The sequence below is a fragment of the Aquarana catesbeiana genome, linkage group LG08, assembly GCF_042186555.1.
Source record: "Aquarana catesbeiana isolate 2022-GZ linkage group LG08, ASM4218655v1, whole genome shotgun sequence".
In the NCBI taxonomy this organism is placed as follows: Eukaryota; Metazoa; Chordata; class Amphibia; order Anura; family Ranidae; genus Aquarana; species Aquarana catesbeiana.
Genome location: NC_133331.1, coordinates 111,326,469 through 111,350,730, shown reverse-complemented (window position 1 = coordinate 111,350,730; position 24,262 = coordinate 111,326,469). Strand labels below are relative to the sequence as shown.

At 39.7% G+C, this 24,262-nt stretch overlaps 1 protein-coding gene across 3 annotated transcripts in view; it reads left to right on the top strand.

Moving 5' to 3' along the window:
- Nucleotides 1–24,262, top strand: part of BICC1 (BicC family RNA binding protein 1) — a 354,730-nt gene that overhangs the window by 311,072 nt on the left and 19,396 nt on the right. For 2 of the 3 annotated variants that reach the window (XM_073596315.1, XM_073596316.1), the window contains exons 16-19: nucleotides 2,909–2,948; nucleotides 12,393–12,547; nucleotides 17,771–17,924; nucleotides 21,491–21,651. In XM_073596315.1, coding sequence (XP_073452416.1) covers nucleotides 2,909–2,948; nucleotides 12,393–12,547; nucleotides 17,771–17,924; nucleotides 21,491–21,651 — 510 coding nt within the window. The remainder of the gene's footprint in view (nucleotides 1–2,908; nucleotides 2,949–12,392; nucleotides 12,548–17,770; nucleotides 17,925–21,490; nucleotides 21,652–24,262) is intronic. The other variant, XM_073596317.1, reaches the window with a different exon arrangement.

Sequence of the window (24,262 nt, the reverse complement as noted above, 5' to 3'; positions counted from 1 at the left end):
AAAAAGAGTGAGAGATGTCAAATGAGAATAAAGAACAAAAATCTATATACGTTTTTACACATAAAACCTTGTCATAAACGCAATAAAATACATTAAATATATACATTAGATTTACATATTTTTGTATTTATTGCAAAGTTTCTTTATGCATATCTATGTTTTTAATATTGTGTTTGACAATGTTTTATGTGTAATACAATTTATTTAGATTTTGCATTCTGACTTTGCTCTCATTTTGGCATATTTAAAGTCCCACTACTTTTTGTTTTCAAGTATACCTAAGTCAGTAATCATCTGTTTACCTCCATTACTAGCATTTAGAGGATGACTGTGTAGATTTTTATACAAACTTATGACAGTTTCCAGGTCTGCTATATTTTTTTCCAGACTGGGTGATGTTTTGTATCTATGAAGCAGTTAAAGAGGCAGTAAACCCTGATGGGTTTTACTTCCACTTCCTCTTTTCCCCCTGCAAAGTAAAAGCATAATGGGCTAGTATGCATTGCATACTAGCTCATTATGCACTTACCTGCAAAGGAAGCCCGCAGTGTCACCAATGTCACCGATGTCACCGCTGTGTGGAAGCCTCCATCTTCACCCCTCTTCCTTCCGGGGCTGCCGACTCTGGCTCTGACTGGCCAGAGTCACGTGACATCACTCCCGCACATGCGCCACCACTCACTACCCTTTCTTCAGTGCGCATGCGCAGATGACGTTGGCGCAAGTGTGTATGGTAAATATCTCCCAAACCGTACAGGTTTAGGAGATATTTCCAGTACCTACAGGTAAGCCTTAATATAGGCTTACCTGTAGGTAAAAGTGGTCTGTCAGGGTTTAAAACCACTTTAATGATGACCTCAAATTAGTGCTCTTAAAGTACAAAGTAATTGAGCAGATTATAAATCTTTGGACAACTTTTGCTGTTGTCCCTGGCATCAAATTTGTCTGCACACAGTGCCTCTTCTTGCCTCCTCCATTGCTCTAAAATGAACACTCTTATGACTGTTTATTGTAGAGAATGACCTAGAAGATAGAAGGCACTCAAATCGTGCATGCATGGCTAGCTGTTCACTGATACCTATGGCCAGCTTACTGCTACCCAAAGTTTTCCTATTATGGTTGACCTTGCAGGCATGATCCAGCCACCTAGAGATGTTTTTTTGGAAAATTGCCCACCTGTACATGTTTAGTCATAGGGTGGAGGCGAGCCGGAGACCATCCCTGGTATGGCTATGGAAAACAATAGTAATGTGCCAAAATAATCAACTGTTCTTCCTGAGATGACTTTTGAAGGTTTCTAATACATGTAGAAATGAAAACACCCCATCTAGCTGAAGTCTGTTAGTTCAGGCAATTATGTCTACGATACAAGAAAGTTACTCGGACTTTGGATGGTCACCATTCACTACCTATAATTTCTACTTGTGTGGGCGACGTTTGTGCTGAGCTTTAGATGACTCTACCTGCTTCACGGAAAAGGTTTAACTGGAAATTTCCTGCTGATAGCCATGTCTTGAGAAACGTAGGCTAAGAGCTGGCGTGTGTTGGATATGGCCATTGGATAAAAGCATGTATATATGCATTGGGAAAAAGGATCTTTTGTTAGTACCCCTTTGCTGCCTTTATCCTGTGGCCAACTTCACTGTGAATTGTAGATACATTTCCCTAATCCATTGGATTTGAATACAGTAATAGAAACACTTAATGGGAAGTATTACGGGAAGAAAACAGGTGAAGGATATTAAGCTATAGCAACTCATTCATGTAGATCAGGGCTATCCAAACTGTGGCTCGCGTGCTGGATGTGGCCCTTGGGGCACTATTCCTTCCACTAACACCATTGGTGGGGTACTATTCTTTTCACTGACTCCAGTGACTGGGTACTCTTCCTCCCGCTGACACCAAAGATGAAGTAATTCTTCCACTGACACCTATGATGGGACACTATTCCTCTTACTGACAACAATGATGGGACACTTCCTCCCACTGACACCAATGATGGGGCACTAGTCCTCCCACTGACACCAGTAATGGGGCACTTTTCCTCCTCCCACTGACACCATTAATGGGGCACTAGTCCTCCCACTGACTCCAATGATGGGGCACTAGTCCTCCCACTGACAACAATGTGATATAATTGTTTTACGCCCACTGACCACCAAGCCTATGACATTGTTTACTCCGTTGATGCCAGGGCATTTACTGCTCCCACTGGCCACAGTCTGGCCCCCCTAAAGTGTGATGGGCAGTAAAATGGTCCTTATTTTTCAAAAATGTTGAGACCGCTGATGTTGGTGATAGAATTTATATAAAGTCTACAAACCTCTGTGAGGTATAAAGAAACACCAAGACTGATTTGAGAAAAGTGCTTTAAACCTAACCATGGTGAGCATTAAAAATGATGTTTCATTGAATGCTACCCATACAAATTCCTGTGACTGCCCCATCTCTACATAAACATATAGGACTCGTTATAGTAAAGTGACCTTTTCACAACCAGACTTAACCAGGATATCGGTACTAAAGTAAATATCCTTTACAGATTCAACTGTTTGTTGTTTTGTGCCTAATAGCCCTGTAAAGAGATATAAAGCTGATTTGATTAACTTTTAAAGTATTCACCTGTGTACGTTGTGCAGTAGTGTAATTTACATTGATCTTCTACAAGCACAGGGTAGATCTACCTAGATATATTGCATATGGGTACACATGGTGCAGTTTAAACAGATCATGCTGAGTTACTGATGGACATGTTTCATTGCAAAATAGCTTAGTTTTTATACTCTAGATTATTGTCCGTCTGTGTGTGTGTGTGTGTGTGTATATATATATATATATATATATATATATATATATATATATATATATATATATATATATACTTTTTGACACCATTCTTTCTTTTTAGGCCTATGATTATGAACAGAAAAAGTTGCTGGCAACAAAAGGTAAGTGGAGAAAATGTATACAAGTAGTAGAAATGGTAATCTATTTAAATGTACTGATTTTAGAGGTAACTTCTTTATGGAGTCGAATAGCTGGTGTCTTTAGAAATGAATTAGAATATACAACAGAGCTGCTTTTTCTGGCGCCTTATGCTGCATCCATCCTCTCCCGTGGCTCCTGCTGAGACACCCACTCATCTGCCTACAAAACCCCCTCAGAACACCTGCACACCCCGTCGCTGACTCTGCTAGTTCCCCAGCAGCTATGGATCGCTTCTTGGAAAAAAGTGGTCCATGCACACAGCCAGCTCAATGCTTGCCCGATCCATCGAGGGAGCTTCGCTCCACAACATGGCAGAGGCGGCCGACATGGAAATTAGTGCAGCCCCTGCTGGTACGTCTCCCCTGCCTGCAGACAACACAGAGCGCATTGCTCAGGCAGTAACTGCTCCCCTAGCTCCAACGATTGCAGTCTCAGTGGAAAAAGCTCTGCAGGCAGGGATGACACAAATTAATAAAAAAGAACTGGGTGATCATGCAGCTAGGATCAGTGACACAGAATTGAGACTATCTAACATGGAAGGTAAACTCTATCAGGCCCAGGAAACTGAACTACAGCAGTATAAAACAAATCAATTCATACTCCAAAAATTGGAAGATCTAGAAAATAGATTTGCTAAAACAGTTTGCGCTTTGTGGGGGTCCCAGAATCCCTCTCAGCATCCTCTCTCCTGGCATTCTGTTCATCGCGCATTCCTGGAGCATTAGGCCTCTCTGCCTCATGCACAGTCGAAAGATTCCACTGGTCGCACCCCCCTGCCCGATCATTGCTAAATATCTGTATTACAAAAATAGTCAAACCAGTTCTCTGCAAATTGACGGCATTAAGATCCTATTGCGGACTACTTACTCCATTGAAGTTTCCAGGAAACGGAAAGCCTTCCATCGTGTCTGTTCTGAACTTTTTCAGCAACGTCTCAAATTTACCCTGGCATATCCTGCCACTCTTCGCCTTAAAGCCTTTCAAGCGGGGAACAACTTTCTTTCCAGGACCTCTCGGGGGCTGAGGCCTTTCCAAACTCCCTGAACCCGGAGGCACAATCTAATATTCCTCCCAGGGCCCAACCTCCATCTTGCCCCCAAGAAAGACCCTCCCCCAAAATGCCTAAAATCCTCCAATTCCAATAACCAATCCACAAATCGATGACTTTCTTTTCTCGTGGTGACTCAGTTTATGGTACTCTGGTAACGGTCAGTGTATGTCTGTCTGTTTCTCTGTTCATAAGGTTTACGTTGACTAGCTGGTTTACATGCACAGTACCTCTTTCTGGACCTCGCTGTCTGAGTTTTTTTTTTCCTTAGGCATCACTTGCTGTTCTGACTCCCCTGTTGTTAACTTATGGGTTTGGGCTCGGAGCTGAGCACACTCGAAGCACACATGCTAAGATATCCTATCGGATGAGCTGTTGGGAGCTGGTCCTCATGGCGATCCCATGTGGAAAAAAGCGAAGTCCTTGATCTCCTGTTGGTTTGTTTTTGTATTTAGTTTTATAACACTTCTTTCTCCTTCCTACCTCCTACTTGCACACAGTATCTCTCCTCTTCTACCAGCCACCCTAGGAACGTTTACAATACCCACAGGATCATCCCTGATCCCCCAGGGCCCCTTTAGCCTCTCCTCTTTGGAAGTCATCCTCGCTTTCATACACTTCTCTCTAATCCACTATTCTAAAATACCCCCATGAAAATTACATCTTGCAATGTGAAGGGGCCTAAATCTCCCATTAAGACTATAAAAATCATCTGTCACTTTTAAAAGGCTAAAAACAGACATGGCCCTATTACAAGAATCCCATCTGACATCTTAAGACTTCAATCGCATGAAGACGCTCTGGGTGGGCACAGTCTTGGGCTCCGATGCAGTAGGTAGAAAAGCTGGGGTGCCATTTCTATTCTGTAAAAATCTCACTGGTGAGATCATATCGCTAGACACTGACCCCAAGAGACTATTTTATTACAGCCCATCTTCGATTAGGTAATAGGGAACTTTTGATTTCAAATTGTATGCTCCCAATAATCCTGGTAAACAGTTCTTTGCATCTATGTCCACTAGACTCCTAAAACACCCCAGGTCCCCCACTTGATAGGAGGCAATTTCAATTATATTCTACAAGCAACAGAAGAAAGGTCCACTCCCAAACGCCCCTCTAAAATGGCCGAGAATGTTAACCCAACTTACCTTGCCTCCGCTGTGGAATCGCTGCACTTTACTGACCTCTGGTGGTTATCAACCCCCCCATAACGTTTTTAATAGAATTGACTATATCTTTGGTATGGACAATATTATGCCCATGATCTCCAACGCTGAGATCCAAGAAATAGCCATTTCAGACCATGCCCCAATCTCAGTGTTCCATGAATTTTAGGCTCATACTTCTAATCCACATTTTTGGCAATTCCCAGCTGTCCAAAAATGCTGATTTCCAAGGCTACATGGCCAGAGCATGGGAAGAATTTTCTTCTGCAAATTCCACCCATGCAGCCATATCAACTTGTTTTGGGAGGCAGGCAAGGCTTATGTCAGGGGAAGGGTCATTTTAAATGCAGCTTCTTACAAGAAACATGCACTATCAAACTACTAAGAGGCTAGCTCCTGCCCTAAAATTGCACAACGATCCCTCTCGTCCCAGGACACACCATAACAGAGCAGAATGGCATGCGGCCAAGCGAGCTTTGGACTTGTGGGCAGACAAAATGGAGCTGACCAAGCAGGCATATACTGACGCCACTCTCCATAAATTTGGAAACAAATTGGGCAAGCTTTTGGCTAGATTATGTAAGGGCCCCACATCGCCCCATGTTTATAACCTCGCGTCCGGATACCAAGGGTACGGTTCAATCCCCTCCACAGGAGGTCAACAAAGTCATGCTAAAATTTTACGCCTCCCTCTACGCCAACAATCCTAGAGGTTCCTGGACAAAGTTCACCTTCCCAAAGTGGACCCTCACCAGGCTCTATACGCACCAATATCCCTGACGGAAATCTCCTTAACTATACAACACCTAGCTCCAAACAAAGCTCCTGTCCTGACGGCTTCTCGGGCGAGTTTTATAAAACACTCCCAAGACCTAGTTAAAACTACCCTTTTCCAAGTGTATAATGAAATATGGTCTTTGGGTTCTTACCTACCCACTTGGAACCAAGCCACCATCAAACTTTTGTCAAAGAAATGGAAAGACCCCTTAGAGCCAGGCTCCTATAGGCCCATCTCGCTCCTGAATCTGGATGTTAAAAATCCTCTCAAATAGTAGCAGCCGGGCTCGCCAACATCCTCCCGTCCCTGATTCACTCTGTCCAATCTGGTTTTGTCAAAGGGAGAACAGCCACCCTAAAGATCCGTAAGTTAATGATGGTCCTGGAACATGCCAGAAATGCGAAAAATTTTGCCATCGTCACTCTGAACGAGGAGAAAGCCTTCAATGTGAGTTTCGATTGGCTCTCTAGTTCTCGCAAAATTAAACTTTGCTGGTCCTTTCAATCACCTTTTTCAAATGATGTACGGCTCTCCGTTGGCCAGATTGGTGGTGGCAGGCTTATTATAAGATGAAATTCGCTTGCAAAGGCACTAGGCAGGGCTGCCCCCTCTCACCCTAACTATTTAATTTGGCTCTTGAACCTCTCTCTAGATATTTAGCTCAGAATGCCCCATTTCATGAAATACATTTCAGTGACTGTGAACTGCGTACCACCCTCTCTGCGGATGACATTTTTATATTCACTGTAAATCCCTTCTCCGAGATGTCCACTGTCAAAGACATATTTGATGAATTCAGACTTTGCTCTGGCCTCTGCATCAACTATAACAAGAGTGAAATTCTTCCCCTTGGTACGACACCTAATGCCAATTGGACCTCTTCCTCCCCCTTTTCTGTAGCCACATCTTGCATAACATATATGGGCATTAAGATAGGCAGAACCCCCTCCTCTGTCTACACCTTGAATTATCCTCCTTTTTATTTAAGAAAATTTCACAGGAACTGGAGAACTGTGTGGATCTGCCTCTTTCTCTACTGGGGAGATGTAAACTATTCAAAATGGTCAGCTTTGCTCGCCTCCTATACCCTCTCCAAATCATTCCAGTATTACTGAAGCAAAAAGATATCCAATCTTTAAACAGAATAATTTCTCGATTTTATTTGGAGCAAAAAGCGACCTCGCATAGTCTTGGCAAAACTCCATGTCCCCAGGAGCGAAGGCGGTATATGTCTGCCTAATATCAGAGCTTATAACTTAGCTTGTTTGCTACGTATAGGCTTAGATTGGATTCTACAGGCCTCCCTTTACTCCAGCGGATTCATTGAATCACAGATGGCCCATCCATTCTCTCTAGTGGCCCTACTGAACTGAATATGGAAGTCTTTAAGTCCGGACCTTCAACATAACATCCTCTATCAAGACACTGCTATCACCTGGAGGGAGATTTGGAAAAAACATCTTTATCTTTACTTTTTATCTTCAAACATGTACCCATCCAAGGTAGTTCTATGTTCCCTCTAGGATGGAACTTGCAGCCTTCCTTGTATGGCAACACAAAAGACTAACCCTAGTCCCATCCCTTTTTGACCTAGACTCTGGGTCGCCACACACTTAAGTTTTTGGCCAGAAAGTTCACTCTACCCTTGACTCATTTCTTTCACTGTTGGCCATGCATCAGCTTCATTACCACTCACTGCAGGTACAGAAGCAAAAGATTTATAACATTGTTGCCTGACTGCCTGTTACAAAAGGGAATTTACACTGTATTGGACATCTACAAACCCCTGATTTACAAATTTATCCCTCCCTTTACGGCTTCCTCAGTAAAGAACTGGAGCAAACACTTCCCCGTTGCAGAAATCTGACAAAATACTTCAAGGTTACAACAACTTTCTCTCCAGGGTTCATTAGGAACCAGGTAGAGTAACACAAATGGAACTGATCACACCAGGCTTTTCTGCCCTTTCTACTTGAGAAGGATCACCGCCAATCTGCACTATGCCCACTGTGTTCCCAGTCAAGGCCAACTTTCACTCACCACCTTTGGTCCTGCACATCCATCTCTTCCTTCTGGGACCAAGTACTTTCCTTTATCTACGAAATCAGTTTCCTCCAGCTTCCAAAGGATCCTATGCTCCTGCTCTTCAGTTACTGGGACAAAAACCTATTCCCACAAATGTCATCCAGGGCATGCTTTCTCACAAATCCTGGATTCTGATGTGCCTTCTAGTTGCTTGGAGATTGATTATGAAAAATTGTATCACTACTTCCCGCCTATTTGCTCTATCAAACGAGAACTTGCTTTGTTTACAGGGATAAAAGATTCTTTGAGCTGAGAAATGTTTTTCATCTATCCAACTTGATTTGCACTAGTTGACTATGCCATGTATATTATTCTTTGTCTACTATGTATTATACCCCACATGTCTATTGCAAACCTCACATCACCTTAAAAATTAGTTTAACTTTGTATCTGTTTGTTAAATCCTCCAATAAAGTCTATTAAGGGAAAAAAAAGAATGTACGGCAGTGAGCATAACCCTTTAATAAGCAGAGGTCATTAAAACCTAGATGTTCCGACTGAAGTTAGGGTTAGTATGTGTATGACACTGACCGTAATAACGACATTATTTTTAGTTTGCAGTTTTCATAATTACTTCTGTTTTTTTATTGCTCATATCTTTATCATAAGTTGACAATTGGACAGAACTGTTAAAACATGCATTTTAGTTATTTTACAAACAATTTTACAACTTAAGGACTGCTCCACATACATATACTGCGGCAGGGCGGTCCTTAAGCGCAAAATCACGTACCTGTATATGATTTCTCTTTTCGGCTCCGGGGCTCTGTGATTGGACACATCGGGAGCCAATCAGTGGGTCCGGCGGCCTTGATGGCCACCAGCGATCGTTCGCTGGAGAGGCAGAACAGTGGTCTGCCTATGTAAACAAGGCAGACCACCATACTCTCAGAAAGGGAGAGAGATCTTGTGTTCCTGCTAATCAGAAACACAGATGTCTCTCTTCCTCCAGTCAGTCCATCCCCCACAGAGTTAGAAAGCATTCCCTAGGAGCACACTTAACCATTTGATTGCCCCTGATGTTAACCCCTACCCTGCCAGTGTCATTTATACAGTGACAGTGCTTTTTGTTGCAGTCCCGCTTAAAATCGCTGATTGCTGCAATCGCTAATATAAATAAAAAGTCCATAGGTCTATCCCATAGTTTGTAGATGCTATAACTTTTGTGCAAGCCAATCTATATATACGCTTTTTGGGAATTTTTTTTTACCCAAAATATGTAGCAGAATACAAGTTGGCCTAAACTGATGAAGAAATGAAGAAAAAAAAAAAAAAAAAAAAAAATATATAAATATATATATATATATATATATATATATATATATATATATATTTATATATATATATATATATATATATATATATATATATATATATATATATATATATATATATATATATATATATTTTATATATATATATATTTTTTATATATATATATATATTTTTTATATATATATATATTTATATATATATTGGATGTGTTCTATAGCATAAAGTAAAAAAAAAAAAAAAAAATTATTTTTCAAAAATAGTTTTTTTTTTTTTAAATTGTCTACATTATCCCCTTCCCGCCGACTGTACACAGATGTACGTTCTCGGCTTTCGGGGGTTATACCGGGATGATGCCCGCAGCTGCAGGCATCATCCCGGTACCGTTGTTTAGAGCCGGCAATTGGCTATCAGTGTATAACAACCGATGTGGCTAAAAGCCGCTCAGCTGTTATACCGGAGCAGCGGGAGGGGACGTCCCGGTCGATCCGGAGGCTCAGTGACCAATCCGATGCCTCCGACGGCTGGGGGCGGGCTGAAACGAAGCTGTGGGCGGCTTTGTTCCAGCCTTCAAATTGTAAACGCGGAAGCGACGTCATGATGTCACTTCCCGTTTACTCAGCTGCCAATGGCGCCGGTTTTAAAGAAGTACACCGTATTCAGAATCTCCTTTTTCTGCGATCTGAATACTTTGAAGTGTAAAGGAGGAATGGGGGGTCTTTTGGACCCCCGATCTCTCCATAAAAAGTACCTGTCACCACCTATTACTGTCACAAGGGATGTTTACATTCCTTGTGTCAGCAATAAAAGTCATCAAAACTTTTTTTTTTTTTAAACACAATTTATGAAGTTAAAAATAAATAAAATAAATAAGAAAAAAAATTTTTTTAAAGCGCCCCCGTCCCCGCGAGCTCGCGCAGCAAAGAAAACTCATACGGAAGTCGCGCACGCATATGTAAACGGTGTTCAAATCACACATGTGAGGTATCGCCATGATCGTCAGAGTGAGAGCAATAATTCTAGCACTAGACCTCCTCTAACCTGGTAACTGTAAAAAAAATTTAAAGCGTCGCATATGGAAATTCTTAGGTACCGTAGTTTGTCGCCATTCCACGAGTGCGTACAATTATAAAGCGTGACATGTTTGGTATCTATTTACTCGGCGTAACATCATCTTTCACATTATGCAAACAAATTGGGGTAACTTTACTGTTTGAATTTTTTAAAAGTCATGAAAGTGTCCCTTTTCCAAAAATTTGCGTTAAAAACACCGCTGCACAAATACCGTGTGATATAAAATATTGCAACAATCTCCATTTTATTCTCTAGATTCTCTGCTAAAAAAATATACCTAATGTTTGGGGGTTCTAAGTAATTTTCTAGCAAAAAATACGGATTTTAACTTGTAAACACCACATTTCAAAAATAGGCTTAGTCATGAAAGGGTTAAGTTGTGACAGCTGCAGGATGTTGGCTTCTGCTTTCATGATGCCTCTTTGAAGAAGGTGGCAAGTTTGTTTGTCAACCCCATGTTAGGCTGTCACATGATCATATATTTGGTAACCACGCTGGTTGACCTGATCAGGGTTGCCAACCTCCCACAACTTTTATTACTGAGGGGGCACATTTTTACTTACAACCTGAAAAAATGACAGAACTCCTATTAGAAACTAAAGCAATCGATATTTAAACAGTATAAACGCAATCTGTAAACACTGATCATACCCGTAACAGGTAATTGGCATGGTTTACATTTAAAAAGTCAACACAGCATGACAAATTATCAGCCACCCTGCTGGGATACAGTTGGAAAAACAGTTTTCTTATACTGTACATGCCAAAGAGAGAGCAATGGGCATGACCAGATTGCGTCTAATAGTGGAAGTGTCCTAAAAGAGGATGATTAAACAGAACCGCTCCCTGACCAACCTACCTCTAAATGAACATAACAGCTGCTTGGGTTAATACACATTGTCATAGCCTTGATGCTTTGCTTCAGTGTGTGGCAATTTTAACTCAACATTTCAAAGTTTCAGTTTCACCGGCAGCATCGCTGCAAATGTTTGGCTTACGATTGTGACACCACAACATTTCATTTCAGAGTTCCCAATCGTCTGGGGGAAAAAAAAACACATTCAGGATGCAGCAGTATCCCCTTCTGCACCAACAGTGGAAGAGTCTTAAAGGGGCATTTAATACCAAAAATATGCCGGCAGGGTTCAAGTGTGTGCTACATAGAGTGCAGGGTTCAGGGTTGCGCTGTGTACAGAGTTCAGGGGTGTACTACGTTAAAGCTTGCAATGTACAAGGGTGTCCCTATTTCCCCCAAATTGCCACCTCCCCCAGTACAGTGCTCTACTCCCACCCCCAAATCCCCCTTCTTGACCGTACCTGATAAAGAACTGTGGCTGCAGAAGAGCAGTATAGGTTACTCAGTAGGAGAGTATAGTGTAACTGCAGGGCATGTCAGGTAGTGGGCACAGACGTCAGGAGCTGTTGCTGCCAGGCAAGCACTGGGTTCCAACTACTTATCTATGCAGAGGCAGCAGGTGGACCACAGTTGACATAACTTCACAGCTGGAACTAGAGGAGCAGGATCGGCAAATGAGGCCACTGCCTCCAACCTGCTTCTATTTAAAAATAACCCCAACTGGTTCCAATCTCTGCCTGGGTAAGTAGCTGCTGGTGCTGCATCAAGCTGTCAAGGTGTTTTCTTACACTAACCTTCCTGTTAAAAAAAGATTGATTTTTACTGGCATAAAATTTATCTAACGAACATTTGCTGACCACTGTAAAGATCACAGATTTTTAGAAACTGTCAGTAAATTTACTGAGGGTTTACAATCCTGGGCCTGATGGCAGGATAATTGAGGGTATTTTTGCAAGTTTGAGGTTGCAAGTTTGCAATTTATAGGCTGTAATTGACCTTTTCCCCTGTTTTTTTGTACAAGCTTGAAAATGCAGTAGGGCATTCAGATCTAGTGAAACTGTATTTTTATTTTATTGCAATTCTATAATACAACAATCTTCTTTTTTTTTCCCTTCCCTGCCACAGCAATGCTTAAGAAACCTGTGGTGACAGAAGTCAGAACTCCAACAAACACTTGGAGTGGTCTGGGATTCTCCAAGTCCATGCCTGCAGAGACCATAAAAGAACTGAGACGAGCAAATCATGTCTCATACAGGCCAACTATGAGTACGACATATGAGGTATCACATTGCAGTCAAGCGTTACCACTACCAGTTAACTGTGGGACCTTAAACATGAGAAAATTTGCTCTTTGGCTTCCAGGACACTAGCCCGTGAATCATCAGTAGGCTTTACAAAGCATTTAATCAGCTCTAAGCAGCATTCATTAAAGACCCTTTAGCTGCAGTTTGGGAGTGCTGGCTTTAGCTTTAGATAAGCTTTTACCAGGCTGCAATAGACATGTTGAAGGTTTCACATAGTGTAGGAAATCGGGACATCAATGCTTGTTAAAAGTAAAAAACAACTTTGTAAAAAGCCATGTGTTGGTCTTAAATACCTGCATACTTTTTTTAAAATAAGTATTTGTAATGTTTTTATTCTTTCTTTTAGAAAGCTATTTAAAAAAAAAATATTTTTATAATTTAAACACAATTCTTTAAGAAGAGCCAATTGCCTGTAAATAGATTTGTGCTGTGTTGTAATAACTATACCATAGCCTTAGAATATCCCATATTTTCTGTATGTACAACATTGGGAATGTTTATAACATTTTTTTTTAATTATAAATCTCAAACAATAGTCCTGCTATTGCAGCTGTTAATTCAAATTCCATGTCTTCTTTCAGAAAGCAGCTCTTGCATATTTTCCAGCATGTGTTTGTTTCTCAGAAAATTATTATTCATAAAGTATGCATCTTTTATTTTGTTATGCTCTTTGTGTAATAAAATATACTTTATTACAGCTTTATGTAATACAATATTTTTTTTTATACATTTTAATTTAGCATGTAAACAAAGCAATAATTAGAATGAAAACTGGCAACCTTAAGAGTCTACTATCAGGTCTTGGTGACACCATACTCATCCACCATCTGCTATGGCTAAGACATGTTTCGGGGATGAGGGGGAAATTTAATTGCCAATTGGCTTATTTTTGGTCAGTTATGACATACTGTGTGTGTATGTGTGTGAAAAAAAAAAAAAAAAAAATATATATATATATATATATATATATATATATATATATATATATATAATTTATATATTACACACACACTTTTGTATTGCCTCTCCTGGGCCAGTCTTATTTTATAGCAATTAGTTTGGGAAATCCATCCAAGAAAATATTGTTCTCTAAGATCAATTGTTTTCTGAGGTGTCTACAGAGACCATACACTGCTCGTAGATATGGTGGTTTTCCAATTTAAACATAATTGGCCAGACTGGGTGATTGTGTCATGCCTATCGATGCTTTAAAGCAGGGGTGTCAAACCTTTTGACTTTCCCGGGCCACATTGGAAGAGAAGGAATGGTCTTGGATCACACATAATACACTAACAATAAGGAAAGCTGATGAGCAGAAACTTGGGCAGGCCACAAGTTAACGTTCCCTGATATAGATAATGTACCTATCTGAGTAATAAAACTTCATATTTTTTTTTGCACTATATTTTATTTTTTATTATAAAAGTAAAAGAGGGCATCATGAAACGAGTGCGATATTTGACACTTTTTTTTATTTCTACATCAATTTATCTGGTTTGATGAATGTAGTAGAGATTCTCAAAGAATGCTCAAAGTGCTCATCAGATATCATGGTTCTAATTTTGCCCTTCGTGAGCTTCATCCTTGAAAATAGTTTTTCACAAAAATGAATAAGGCGTGATTGTCAAGAATGGGATATTTTTCTCTGAGAAGATAAAACTTCTAAAAGTCCAGTAAAGAGACTGTCGAATTTCATAAGTGTAACACATTTTTACAAAAGATACCAAAAAAACATTATTAGGTAAGTTTTTATGATTTTGTGTTGGGCTACATCCCAGATAGCAAGACATTGTGCTCCAAGTTTGAAAATGACTTGATAAGCTATTGCTAGACTTGCCAAGTTCGCATTGCATGAATCCAGATCAACTTTCTTTGCAAACATTCTGCAAGTTCTGGTTGTTATGTTGTGCTATAGTCATCCCACCACAGGGGTGGCTGAATTTTAATGCTGTAGACTTGCAGAGCTCTTGCTATAGACTCACAACTGCTACTTTGCTCTTGCTAGACTTGCCACGCAAATTCGCTACAAATTGGAAAAGTGTCAACTAGAACTTGTGCTTCAAGTGCTCTGCAAGTGTACAACTTGCCAGTGAAAATGTGCAGCAAGTTATCAAACATACAATTCAACACTGCCACAAATTTGTGGCAAGTTATCCTTGCTATCTGGGATTTATAGCGTCTTGGGCCCCAGGTTGGACACCCCTACTTTAAAGCCTATCACTGAACCTTTTTGGTTTCCAGTTTTTGATAAACAGAGTTAGAATCTGACGGATTTGAAAGCACAACTGAACTTTCAGATAAAATCGGCTAAATTCTAGTGCCATCAAAACAAAAGGTGTCATCGTTGTCGTTATCATCGTTGTTGTTATCATCGTTGTCATCGAGCCACAGCCTGAGTGGTAAAGCCTCCCCCCCCCCCCAGCAGCTTGAAGGGCTCGTCCCCTCTGTAGTCACAGCTATAGCTCACCATTGAGCTTTGCTGATTGGAAAGCTCTAGCTGTGACTCAGCCAAGGGGGGTGTTGGACCATCTGCAGAGAGAGCGCAAGGAACCTTTTTTATAGCATTTTGGCAGGGGACAGGTGATTCTACTTAGGCTGTGGCTGCTTTCTAAAGAATATTTTCTGTAAGACTTAGCATAGCATTTGCTTTGATGCTGCGGAAATGTATTTAGCTGATTTAAGCTGGAAATTCAGCTGGCCCTTAATGCTATGACCATTTCAAGAAATTGTTCTGTCAAGTTTTAAAGGATAAGTTCACCTTTACAAAAAAAAAATAAAAAAATGCACAATGTTTTGCAGGTAAAAAAATATGCATTTTTTATTTTTTGTAATGGACCTGTAAAGCATTGAACCCATGGTTAGTAGATCGTGGGTGTAATGCCACGGTCCTGCAGACTGTGTATCTGTCTGGCCGTACCCCTGATATGGCCTGCAGTTTCACTGTGATGGGAAGACTTAATGGACTACCACAGTTCTGTGGTAGTCCATTGAGAACTACAAGCCGACAGCCGCAGAGGCTGTCAGAAACTTGTAGTTTTCCCATTCACAGAACACTGCGAATGGATGACGCGGCCGCTTTTTATGCAGATTGTGACTGATAGCAGGGGGGGGGGAATTCCCCCCGCTAGCTGTCAGAATGGGGGAGTGGGGACCAGTGCATCTGTAACATCTTACACTCTGAATATGGGTATACCATGTTACAAAGGGTGAAGTATCCTTTAACCACTTCCCGCCTGGCCAATAGCAGAATGATGGCCGGGAAGTGGTTCAGTTATTCTGACTGGGCACCATACAAGGTCCAGCAGGATAACAAGCTGACGTGCAGTGCAACAATTGGTGGTGTGTCAGTCTGACGCACCGCATCTCAGATCTAGGTAAAAAGCCTCTGACGGAGGCTCTTTACCATGTGATCAGCTGTGTCCAATCACAGTGCAAACAGGAAAAGCCATGTATCGCCTTTTCCTCTACTTGCGCTGGCAGACGCGAGTAGAGGAGAGCCGATCGGCTGCTCTCCTGACAGGGGCTGATGCTTGCCAGCACCTCTGATCAGTGCTGACCAACAGTACCATCTATCAGTGCCGCCTATGAGTGCCCATCAGTGCCACCTATCAGTGCTGCATATAAGTGTCACCTCATCAGTGAAGGAGAAAACTTATTTACAAAATTTTGTAACAGAAACAAAGACTTTTTTCTTTATCATTTCAAAACTTTCGTTCTTTTTTTTTTTTTTTGTCACGCAAAAAAATAAACCCCAGAGTTGATCAAATATCACCAAAGGAAAGCTCTATTTGTGGGGAAAAAAAATACAAATTTTGTTTGGGTACAGCATCTCATGACAGCGCAATTGTCATTCAAAATGTGAGAGCGCTGAAATCTGAAAATTGGTCTGGGCAGGAAGGTGTATAAGTGCCCTGTATTGAAGTGGTTAAATACCTGTATTCTGTTGTGGAAAGTTCCCCTTTGCTTATTGTTCCATCTGTCACCTGAACAGGAAATGAGATGAAATCTTCCTAGTAAGGCCACTGGTAGCAGTAAATTCCACACACATAGTAGGTTTAAAGCCTTTCTCACTTCCAATAAAAAAACATAGTTTTTATTGTGCTGTGCGTCTGTTTGGAACATGCCTTTTAATTTTTATTAAGCGAAAGTAAATTGAAGCGCTATCACCATAGGAGCCACTTGTGGTTTGGTCCTATTCCCCCCCCCCCCCCCCCCCCAAGCATACACAGCCAGGCACATAGCATTTTTGCACTTTTTCCTCTGGCTCAAAAGATCAGTCTGGGAGTTTCTTTTTAGGGTTTTTTTTTGTTTTTGTTTATTGGAACAGGAAATTTGATAGTGATCAGGAGCATGGGATACCCCGGCACTGTAGAACTGTACAACTTGAGGACTGCTTGGCTTCTGGCTGCTGTTAACAAACTTCAGGCTGTATGGCATAACCTCCTGGCTGTACTGCACACTTATGGCTGTTTTGCATGACTTCTGGCTGCACTGGACTTACAAAAGAAATATCCCACAGGGCTCCTTGCACTACTGGCGACCTGAACTCCTTTGGGAAATTAAAGCACCCCAGTCACTTCTCTTTGGTAAAGGGGGATCGTTTACTCACTCAGCCACAGAGTAGTTGGACTTCTTCCCACCATATTCCTCCTGTCTCAGCTCAGTCTCTGGACAAAGATTCTTTGGTAGGCCCCCCAGCTAAACATTGCTGGGACTTCATTGTCTTCACTCTGACTCCTATAGCTTTCCTGCCACAGGGGCAGAGCCCCTGCACAGAGCTCTCCTCCTGCAGGACTGGGCCAGGAATTTTGCTCTGATGCCAGGCCTCAGAGTATTTATGGACTCCCCCTCTACCTTCTGGGCACACCTCACAAGGGATGAAGGCTCTAGAAGATGGGGGAATAGCAACAGCCTCCCTGTGAAACCCTAAGTAGTCAACCCCTGCTCCACTGTTTACAGAGGAGCTAACTAAATTTACCTAGCAGCCTACTCTGAACTAGGAGGATGCTACAAAATGATAATGCTGCTTACCCGAAAATACATTCCATAAACTGCATAGGCCTCAAGCTCAGAGTTTTAATTCCAGTTATTCATTGTGCTAGGAATAGTATGGTAGCTGTCGCTCATTGGTGATCCCATTCTAAATGTGATTCTTGGAAAATGGTACCATATTTTTTTTTTTTCCATTGCTTCTTACAGGCACCTTCAATGTCCCTGTCCCGGTCAAACAGTAGGGAACAGCTTGGCAGTGGCAGTGACTCTGATAACTGGAGGGAAAGGAACGGCATTGATTCATCTCATAATGACTACTCGTCATCTATTGGCAGCCCTAAGCGAAAACAAAATAAATCTGGTAAGTTTTTCTTTCACCATATAAAAGTAAGAAAACAACACTAAGGAAATGTGTTCAAATGCCCTGTGTTCCCAATGCTGCTCCCAACTAGGTGTTGGAAGCCCACACTGTTACCCAAGATGAATAAAAAACATAAACCTGTATAGCAAGCACATGTAAAAAACGCATACAAGTATTAACAAACTGCATGTACATATAATCCACATATGATTAGTGCAAACTATAGTGCTTTGAGTTAAAAAGTCCCACATTTATTGTCCATGCAATCACAAGTGCTCTCTTCCCCCATAAAGGAAGTGCCATATCCTGTGTTTCTACATTAAACTGTGATCACCGCCATGAAATTCACATTCTACACTAACCAGATATTGGACCTGAGAGCTATGGGTCAATATGCACTCAAAATAAAAAAATGCCACTCCACCTGGCCCTGCAAAATACCACTCCTCCCAGCTCTGCGACACCTGGTGAAATACTTGTAGCTAGACATGTGCAGAATAAACAAATGTGTTTTGATTTGTTATTTACATAAATTTGTTTAGTTAAATTTAGTTTAATCCATTTAATTTGTTTTCGGAATTAGTTTTGTTCGTAATTGATTCGAATTTTAGTTTTCGAATAGTTTACAAAGAGAATAAAATAGAATACAAAATAAAGGAATAGAAAAAAATACAATAAAATAGAAAAGAATATAACAGAAATAAAAGAATCAAATATAATGGCATAGAAATGAATAGAATAAAAAATAGACTAAAATGATATATAATCCTCCTTCTGAAATTTTGTTTCGATTTGTTTACATAAATTTGTTTAGTTAGATTTGTTTAATCTGTTTAATTTGTTTTTGGAAATCTTTTTGTTAGTATTAAAATCAATTTAAAATTTTCGGAATTTGAATAGACTTTGAATCAATTTAGAATAGTATTCAAATAGTTTTCCATTTTCCAAAGAAAATAAAATAGAATAGAAAAAAATATAATAAAATAGTAAAGAATATAACAGAAAATAAAAGAATTGAATATAATGGAATAGAAATTAATAGAATAAAAAAAGAAGAATAAAATAGGATATAACCATTTTCTGAAGTTCAAATAGAAAAGAATAGAATAGAAAAGAATATAATTAAAAAAACAATAGAATAAAATAGAAATAATATAACCGTTTCCCAAAATTCAAATAGAATCATTATGAATAGAATAGAAAGTAACAGAATAGTATAGAAAAAAACATAAAATAGAATGCAATAGAATATAACCATCTTCCTATTCTAATCTATTTTCTATTCTATTCAAATTGTTTCTATTTGAAATTTGGGAAATGGTTATGTTCTTTCTATTCTATTTTTTTTAATTCTATTCTTTTTCTATTTGTTCTATTTTATTCTTTTCTATTCAAATTCGATTTTATTCTATTCAAATTTTCGGAAGATAGTTATATTTTTATTCTTTTCTGTTTTTTTTTTTTTTTTTTTTTTTTTTATTATACCGTACTATTCTGTTATTTTCTATTCTTTTCTATTATATTCAAATTTGAATTAATTCTATTTGAATTTTGGAAAATGGTTATAGTCTTTCTATTCTATTGTTTTTTTTAATTCTATTTTCTCCTATTATAGTCTATTCTATTCTTTTCGTATGTATTCCAATTTATTCTATTTGAATTTCAGAAGATGGTTATATTCTATTTTATTCTTTGAAATTCTATTCTATTCTGTTATTTTCTATTTTGTTCTGTTTTACTATATTATATTCTATCTTACTTTCTGTTATATTCTCTATTCTATTTTTCTATTTTATTCCTTTATTTTCCATTCCATTTTATTCTCTTTGGAAAACTTTTCGAATTCAAAAACGAATCAAATCGATTCACATTTTGTCCGAATTTTGTTTTTCGTTATTTCGGACTAGTTTAAATTTGGTACTATTGTAATTCGGAAATTCAGATGCGTCCAAATTTCCTAAAAAAACTAAATGTGTTTGAATTTCCTTAAAAAAAAAAAAAAAAACGAAAATTTGTCTGAATTTCAATTCGGAACTAGACGAACTGCACATGTCTACCTGTAGCTCCTCTGCATTTACATGCTCAGAACCACATAGTAAACAGGAAAGCCTTCATTGGGAACCACATATAATTTTATTTCAATGCAAGAAAATTCACATTTAAAAGTGCCACACAACCGGCACTGCATAATACAGCCTAAATCTATTAGTCTGTACAGCTGCCCCATAGTGTGGGTAATGCAGTAATGTGTCGCTGCTTTCTGAGTAAAGTATGTCCAACCACCTTAATCTGATAAGACATTTGCTAAATTTGACTCAACCCAAGCCTTTTTGCCCTGACTATTGTCCAAAACCTTGCACAATATTTAAAAGAAAACAATAGTTTAAATAGAATATTAAATCTCAATCTGACATAGATGGATCAAAATGTGTCCGGTTCAGCAGTGATGATCAGTGTATTCTGCAGGTGGAGTTGTCCCTGCTGTCAGAATACAATAGCACAGTAGAGAGGATTCCTCTAGCCACCCCGCTTGTGTGGATGGGAGAATCTGTTCAGTTTGAAAAAAAATCCCTGTATGGCCAGCTTTTGTACACTACCACCACAACTCCCCACTACTACCTGTAAGGCAGGCCATAGATTATGCAATGTTCTTTCCTGCAACACAGTGTTGATGGGGGATCCCTCCCGCAGAGCTATTGTGTTCTCTTAGCTGGAGACCATCTCTTCTAGGAGAACACAATGAATCTTGCTAGCAGCTATAACCACTGGCAAAAATCACATGCTAGAAATCTGACATGTCGCTTGTGCCCAAGTCGATCTAAAGCCAGGTACACACTACAGTTTTATTTTTTCGTGCAACCCCGTGGGGCTGTAGTAACTAGACATGTGCATTCGTTTTCGTCTGAATGCATTTTCGTCCGAATTTCAGGTATTTTCGAAAAAGTGCAGTATCCGAAAAACAAAAGATCTGACATAAACAAATGCTTTATTTTAGTTTTCGTTGCTACAACAGTTCGATATAGATAGGAGATTCGACATGATGATGACAATAACAATCTGTGTCCATCAAACCTGTGGTCGAATGTGCCTAACCTTAACTCTATTAGTCCAAGATTATTCGACGTAGGGGAGAAAAGATTCGACGTAGGGGAGAAAAGATACATAAAAATAATGATGATGATGAATGTTATTGGCTGATTGTAACAAAAGAGGAGGAGCAGTAACATAGCTAGAACTAAGTACACACGTACTTTGGCTTATGGTGTCTGTTGAAAGTTCTAAGAAGATTCAACAGAGCAGGTAAACTATACAGTGTCGTACAGTTTAGCTGCTCCGTCGAATCTTCTTTGAACATTCGACAGACACCATAAGCCTTCAATGACAGATTCGACCTTAATTTGGATTTTCGGACGAATGCAATTTTTAACGAAAAACGAAATATATAAAAACGAATTTCGGGAGTAACTAAATAAATTTTTTTTTCGGACGAAAACGAAATTCCGAAACGAAATATTTCAGTGTGCACATGTCTAGTAGTAACCTTTCTTCTTTTATCTGATTCACAGCAGAACACTACCTTAGCAGCAGTAATTACATGGATTGTATCTCCTCTCTAACTGGAAGCAATGGTTGTAACTTAAATAGTTCGTTCAAAGGTTCTGACCTTCCCGAACTGTTCAGCAAGCTAGGATTGGGGAAATATACAGACATTTTCCAGCAACAAGAGGTCAGTAAGTGTATTGTGTGCTAATTTAGAAATGTGAATGTGTATCTAAACCCAAAAATATAAAGTTATTGTATGAACCACCTTCAGCTCTAGGAGGTTTACTCCCCACCTTCATGACCAGACTATTTTTTGCAATGCGTTACTTTAACTGACAGTTGCCCGGTCATGTGATGCTGTACCCAAATAAAATGATGTCCTTTTTTTCCCACAAATAGAGCTTTCTTTAGGTGGTATTTGATCACATCTGCATTTTTTTTTTTTTGCGCTATAAACAAGACTGTAAATTTCGAAAAAACCTTTTACTTTTGGCTATAACACATTCAATAAAAAAGTAAAAAAAATCTAATGTCTTCATAAATTTAAGCCAATATGAATTCCGCTACATATTTTGGTAAAAAAATAAATCCCAATAAGTATAACAAACTATGGGATAGATTTATAGAATTTTAATTTTTAATTTTTTTTTTTTTTACTAGTAATGGTGGTGATCAGCGACTTACAGCGGGACACTGACATTGCGGCAGACAAATTGGATACCAAGTGACACTAATACAGTGATCAGTGCCAAACATATACTCTGTCACGGTACTAATGACACTGACAGGGAAGGGGTTAACAGGGGCGATCAAAGGGTTAAATGTGTTCCTAGGGAGTGCTTGCTTGCTTTCTAACTGGGGGGGATGTGATTTTACTGTGGGAGGACAGAGATCAGTGTTTCTGCTTAGCAGAAGCACAATCTCTACCTTCTCTATTAACAGAACGATGAGCTGACTTGTTTACATTGGCAGACCATCATTCTGCCTCTCTCGGTAACAATCGGCGGGTCCTGGCAGACATCGAGTCCTCAGACCCAGAAGTGCAGGATCATGTACAGGTACGTGATTCTGCAAAGGGGAGAGCCACCTTGCCGCTGTATTTGTACACTATGCGATCGGCAAGCAGTTAGCAGCGAATACTGCAGTTTATTTGTTGAAGTACAGACAAAGCTTGTTTGGCTGTACTTCTCCTGTGAATCACAGGAGTGCATTTCATTCTGCACTCCTGTGATCTGTTTGTTTTCTCCAGTGAGCGTGGATGGGGGGGGGGGGCAGAGCAGAGAGCCGGTGACTGGCGGTCACCAGCTTTCTGCATACGGAGCTCTGAGAACCGAGTGATCAGCGGTCTTTGATCGCTCAGTTCTCAGTCTTTGAGCCAGCAGGGGACAGATGCAGCATCAGACCAATGTTGCATCCACCTAGGTAAGCATGATTTTGAATAACAAAAAGCGAACTTTGCTTTTGGGCTTAATACTGCTTTAAAAGAGAACTGTTATTATATTGCAGCTTAACAATTCTTGTGATGGCTGCATTAGGCTTCTTTTTATAGGCTTTCTTCCCTTTCTTTTGACCTGGTGATCCCATCGGTAAGTCTGCTATTTTTCAACAAAACAAACTTTTCTGCAGATGTAGCTGAAAGAGGATTTCTGAAAACCATTTACCACTGACAGGGGTGTAAAACCTTTATCCCAAAGGGAATAAAACTGTTTCTGTAACTGCTTATTAAGTGTTAGTTGGAGATTGGCTTCAAGTTGTTAGTATATCTGCATCTGCTAGTACATTTAACCCCCCCCCCCCCCCCCAGACTGACAATGCGGCTGTCCAAAGGTGTCTCTGTTGCTCCTTCATCCAGAGTGTAGGCACCCCAATGATGCAGGAGGCGTGTTATTGGCCAGATCACAAGGTGGAAGTAGCTAGGAAAAAAAATATATGATGCAGCCACTACATCTAATGATTGGTAAACTGCAATATATTACATTTTTGGTTTTGTGTTTAATACCGCTTTGAGGGGTTTGTTCCCTTTATTTTCAATTGGTGTATGTGCCAATAACACACTTTCTGTTTTGGGTAATGGCACCAGTTTGTTAATGCCAGCTGACACGATTTCTGGCAAAATCAAAAGGTATTTTTTGCACTTATCAAAATATGACTTTGAATGGTATAGGTAAAGTATAACTAAAAGCAAAACTTTTTTCTTGGTTTTATATAGAGTGAATTGGTATTAGAACCCCTATCACGTTCTTATTACTATCTGTGCCCCCGTTAGGTATATTCACCCTCTGTTTGTGCTACTTACCATTATCATTGAAAGTAATTGCAAATCTCACATTTTGGGCTGTACCCAGTAAAACAGAGGAAAAATCTTCCAATGAGGACACTAGTTCTGGTGACTGACCTGGGGGTCCTCAGGGGATTCTCTTAATTTTCAGGAATTTCCTCTTCTTGTGTTGGCTGTGGGACAGTAAGAAAAGGGAAATATCCCCAATGGGACACAGATTTTTGGGACAAAAAACAAACTGATAGGGGTCATGGCCCTTCTTTATCCGGAATGAAATAAAATTATTTGCCCTTTAGTTTTACTTTAACAGACCAAAAGTGACCAAATAAGAGAAGTTCATTGTGATTGTTTACACGCACTTAACATACCTTTCTGAAAACTTGCCCCATGCTAAGAGAACATTTTCAGATTCTCCTTGCAGTTTAATTTCATACCCCGACTTTACACTGGGGACCAATCCGTGTTGTACATCACAATAAGAACATTTTCTAAATTCAGTGGGCCTGTGTGCGAGTTG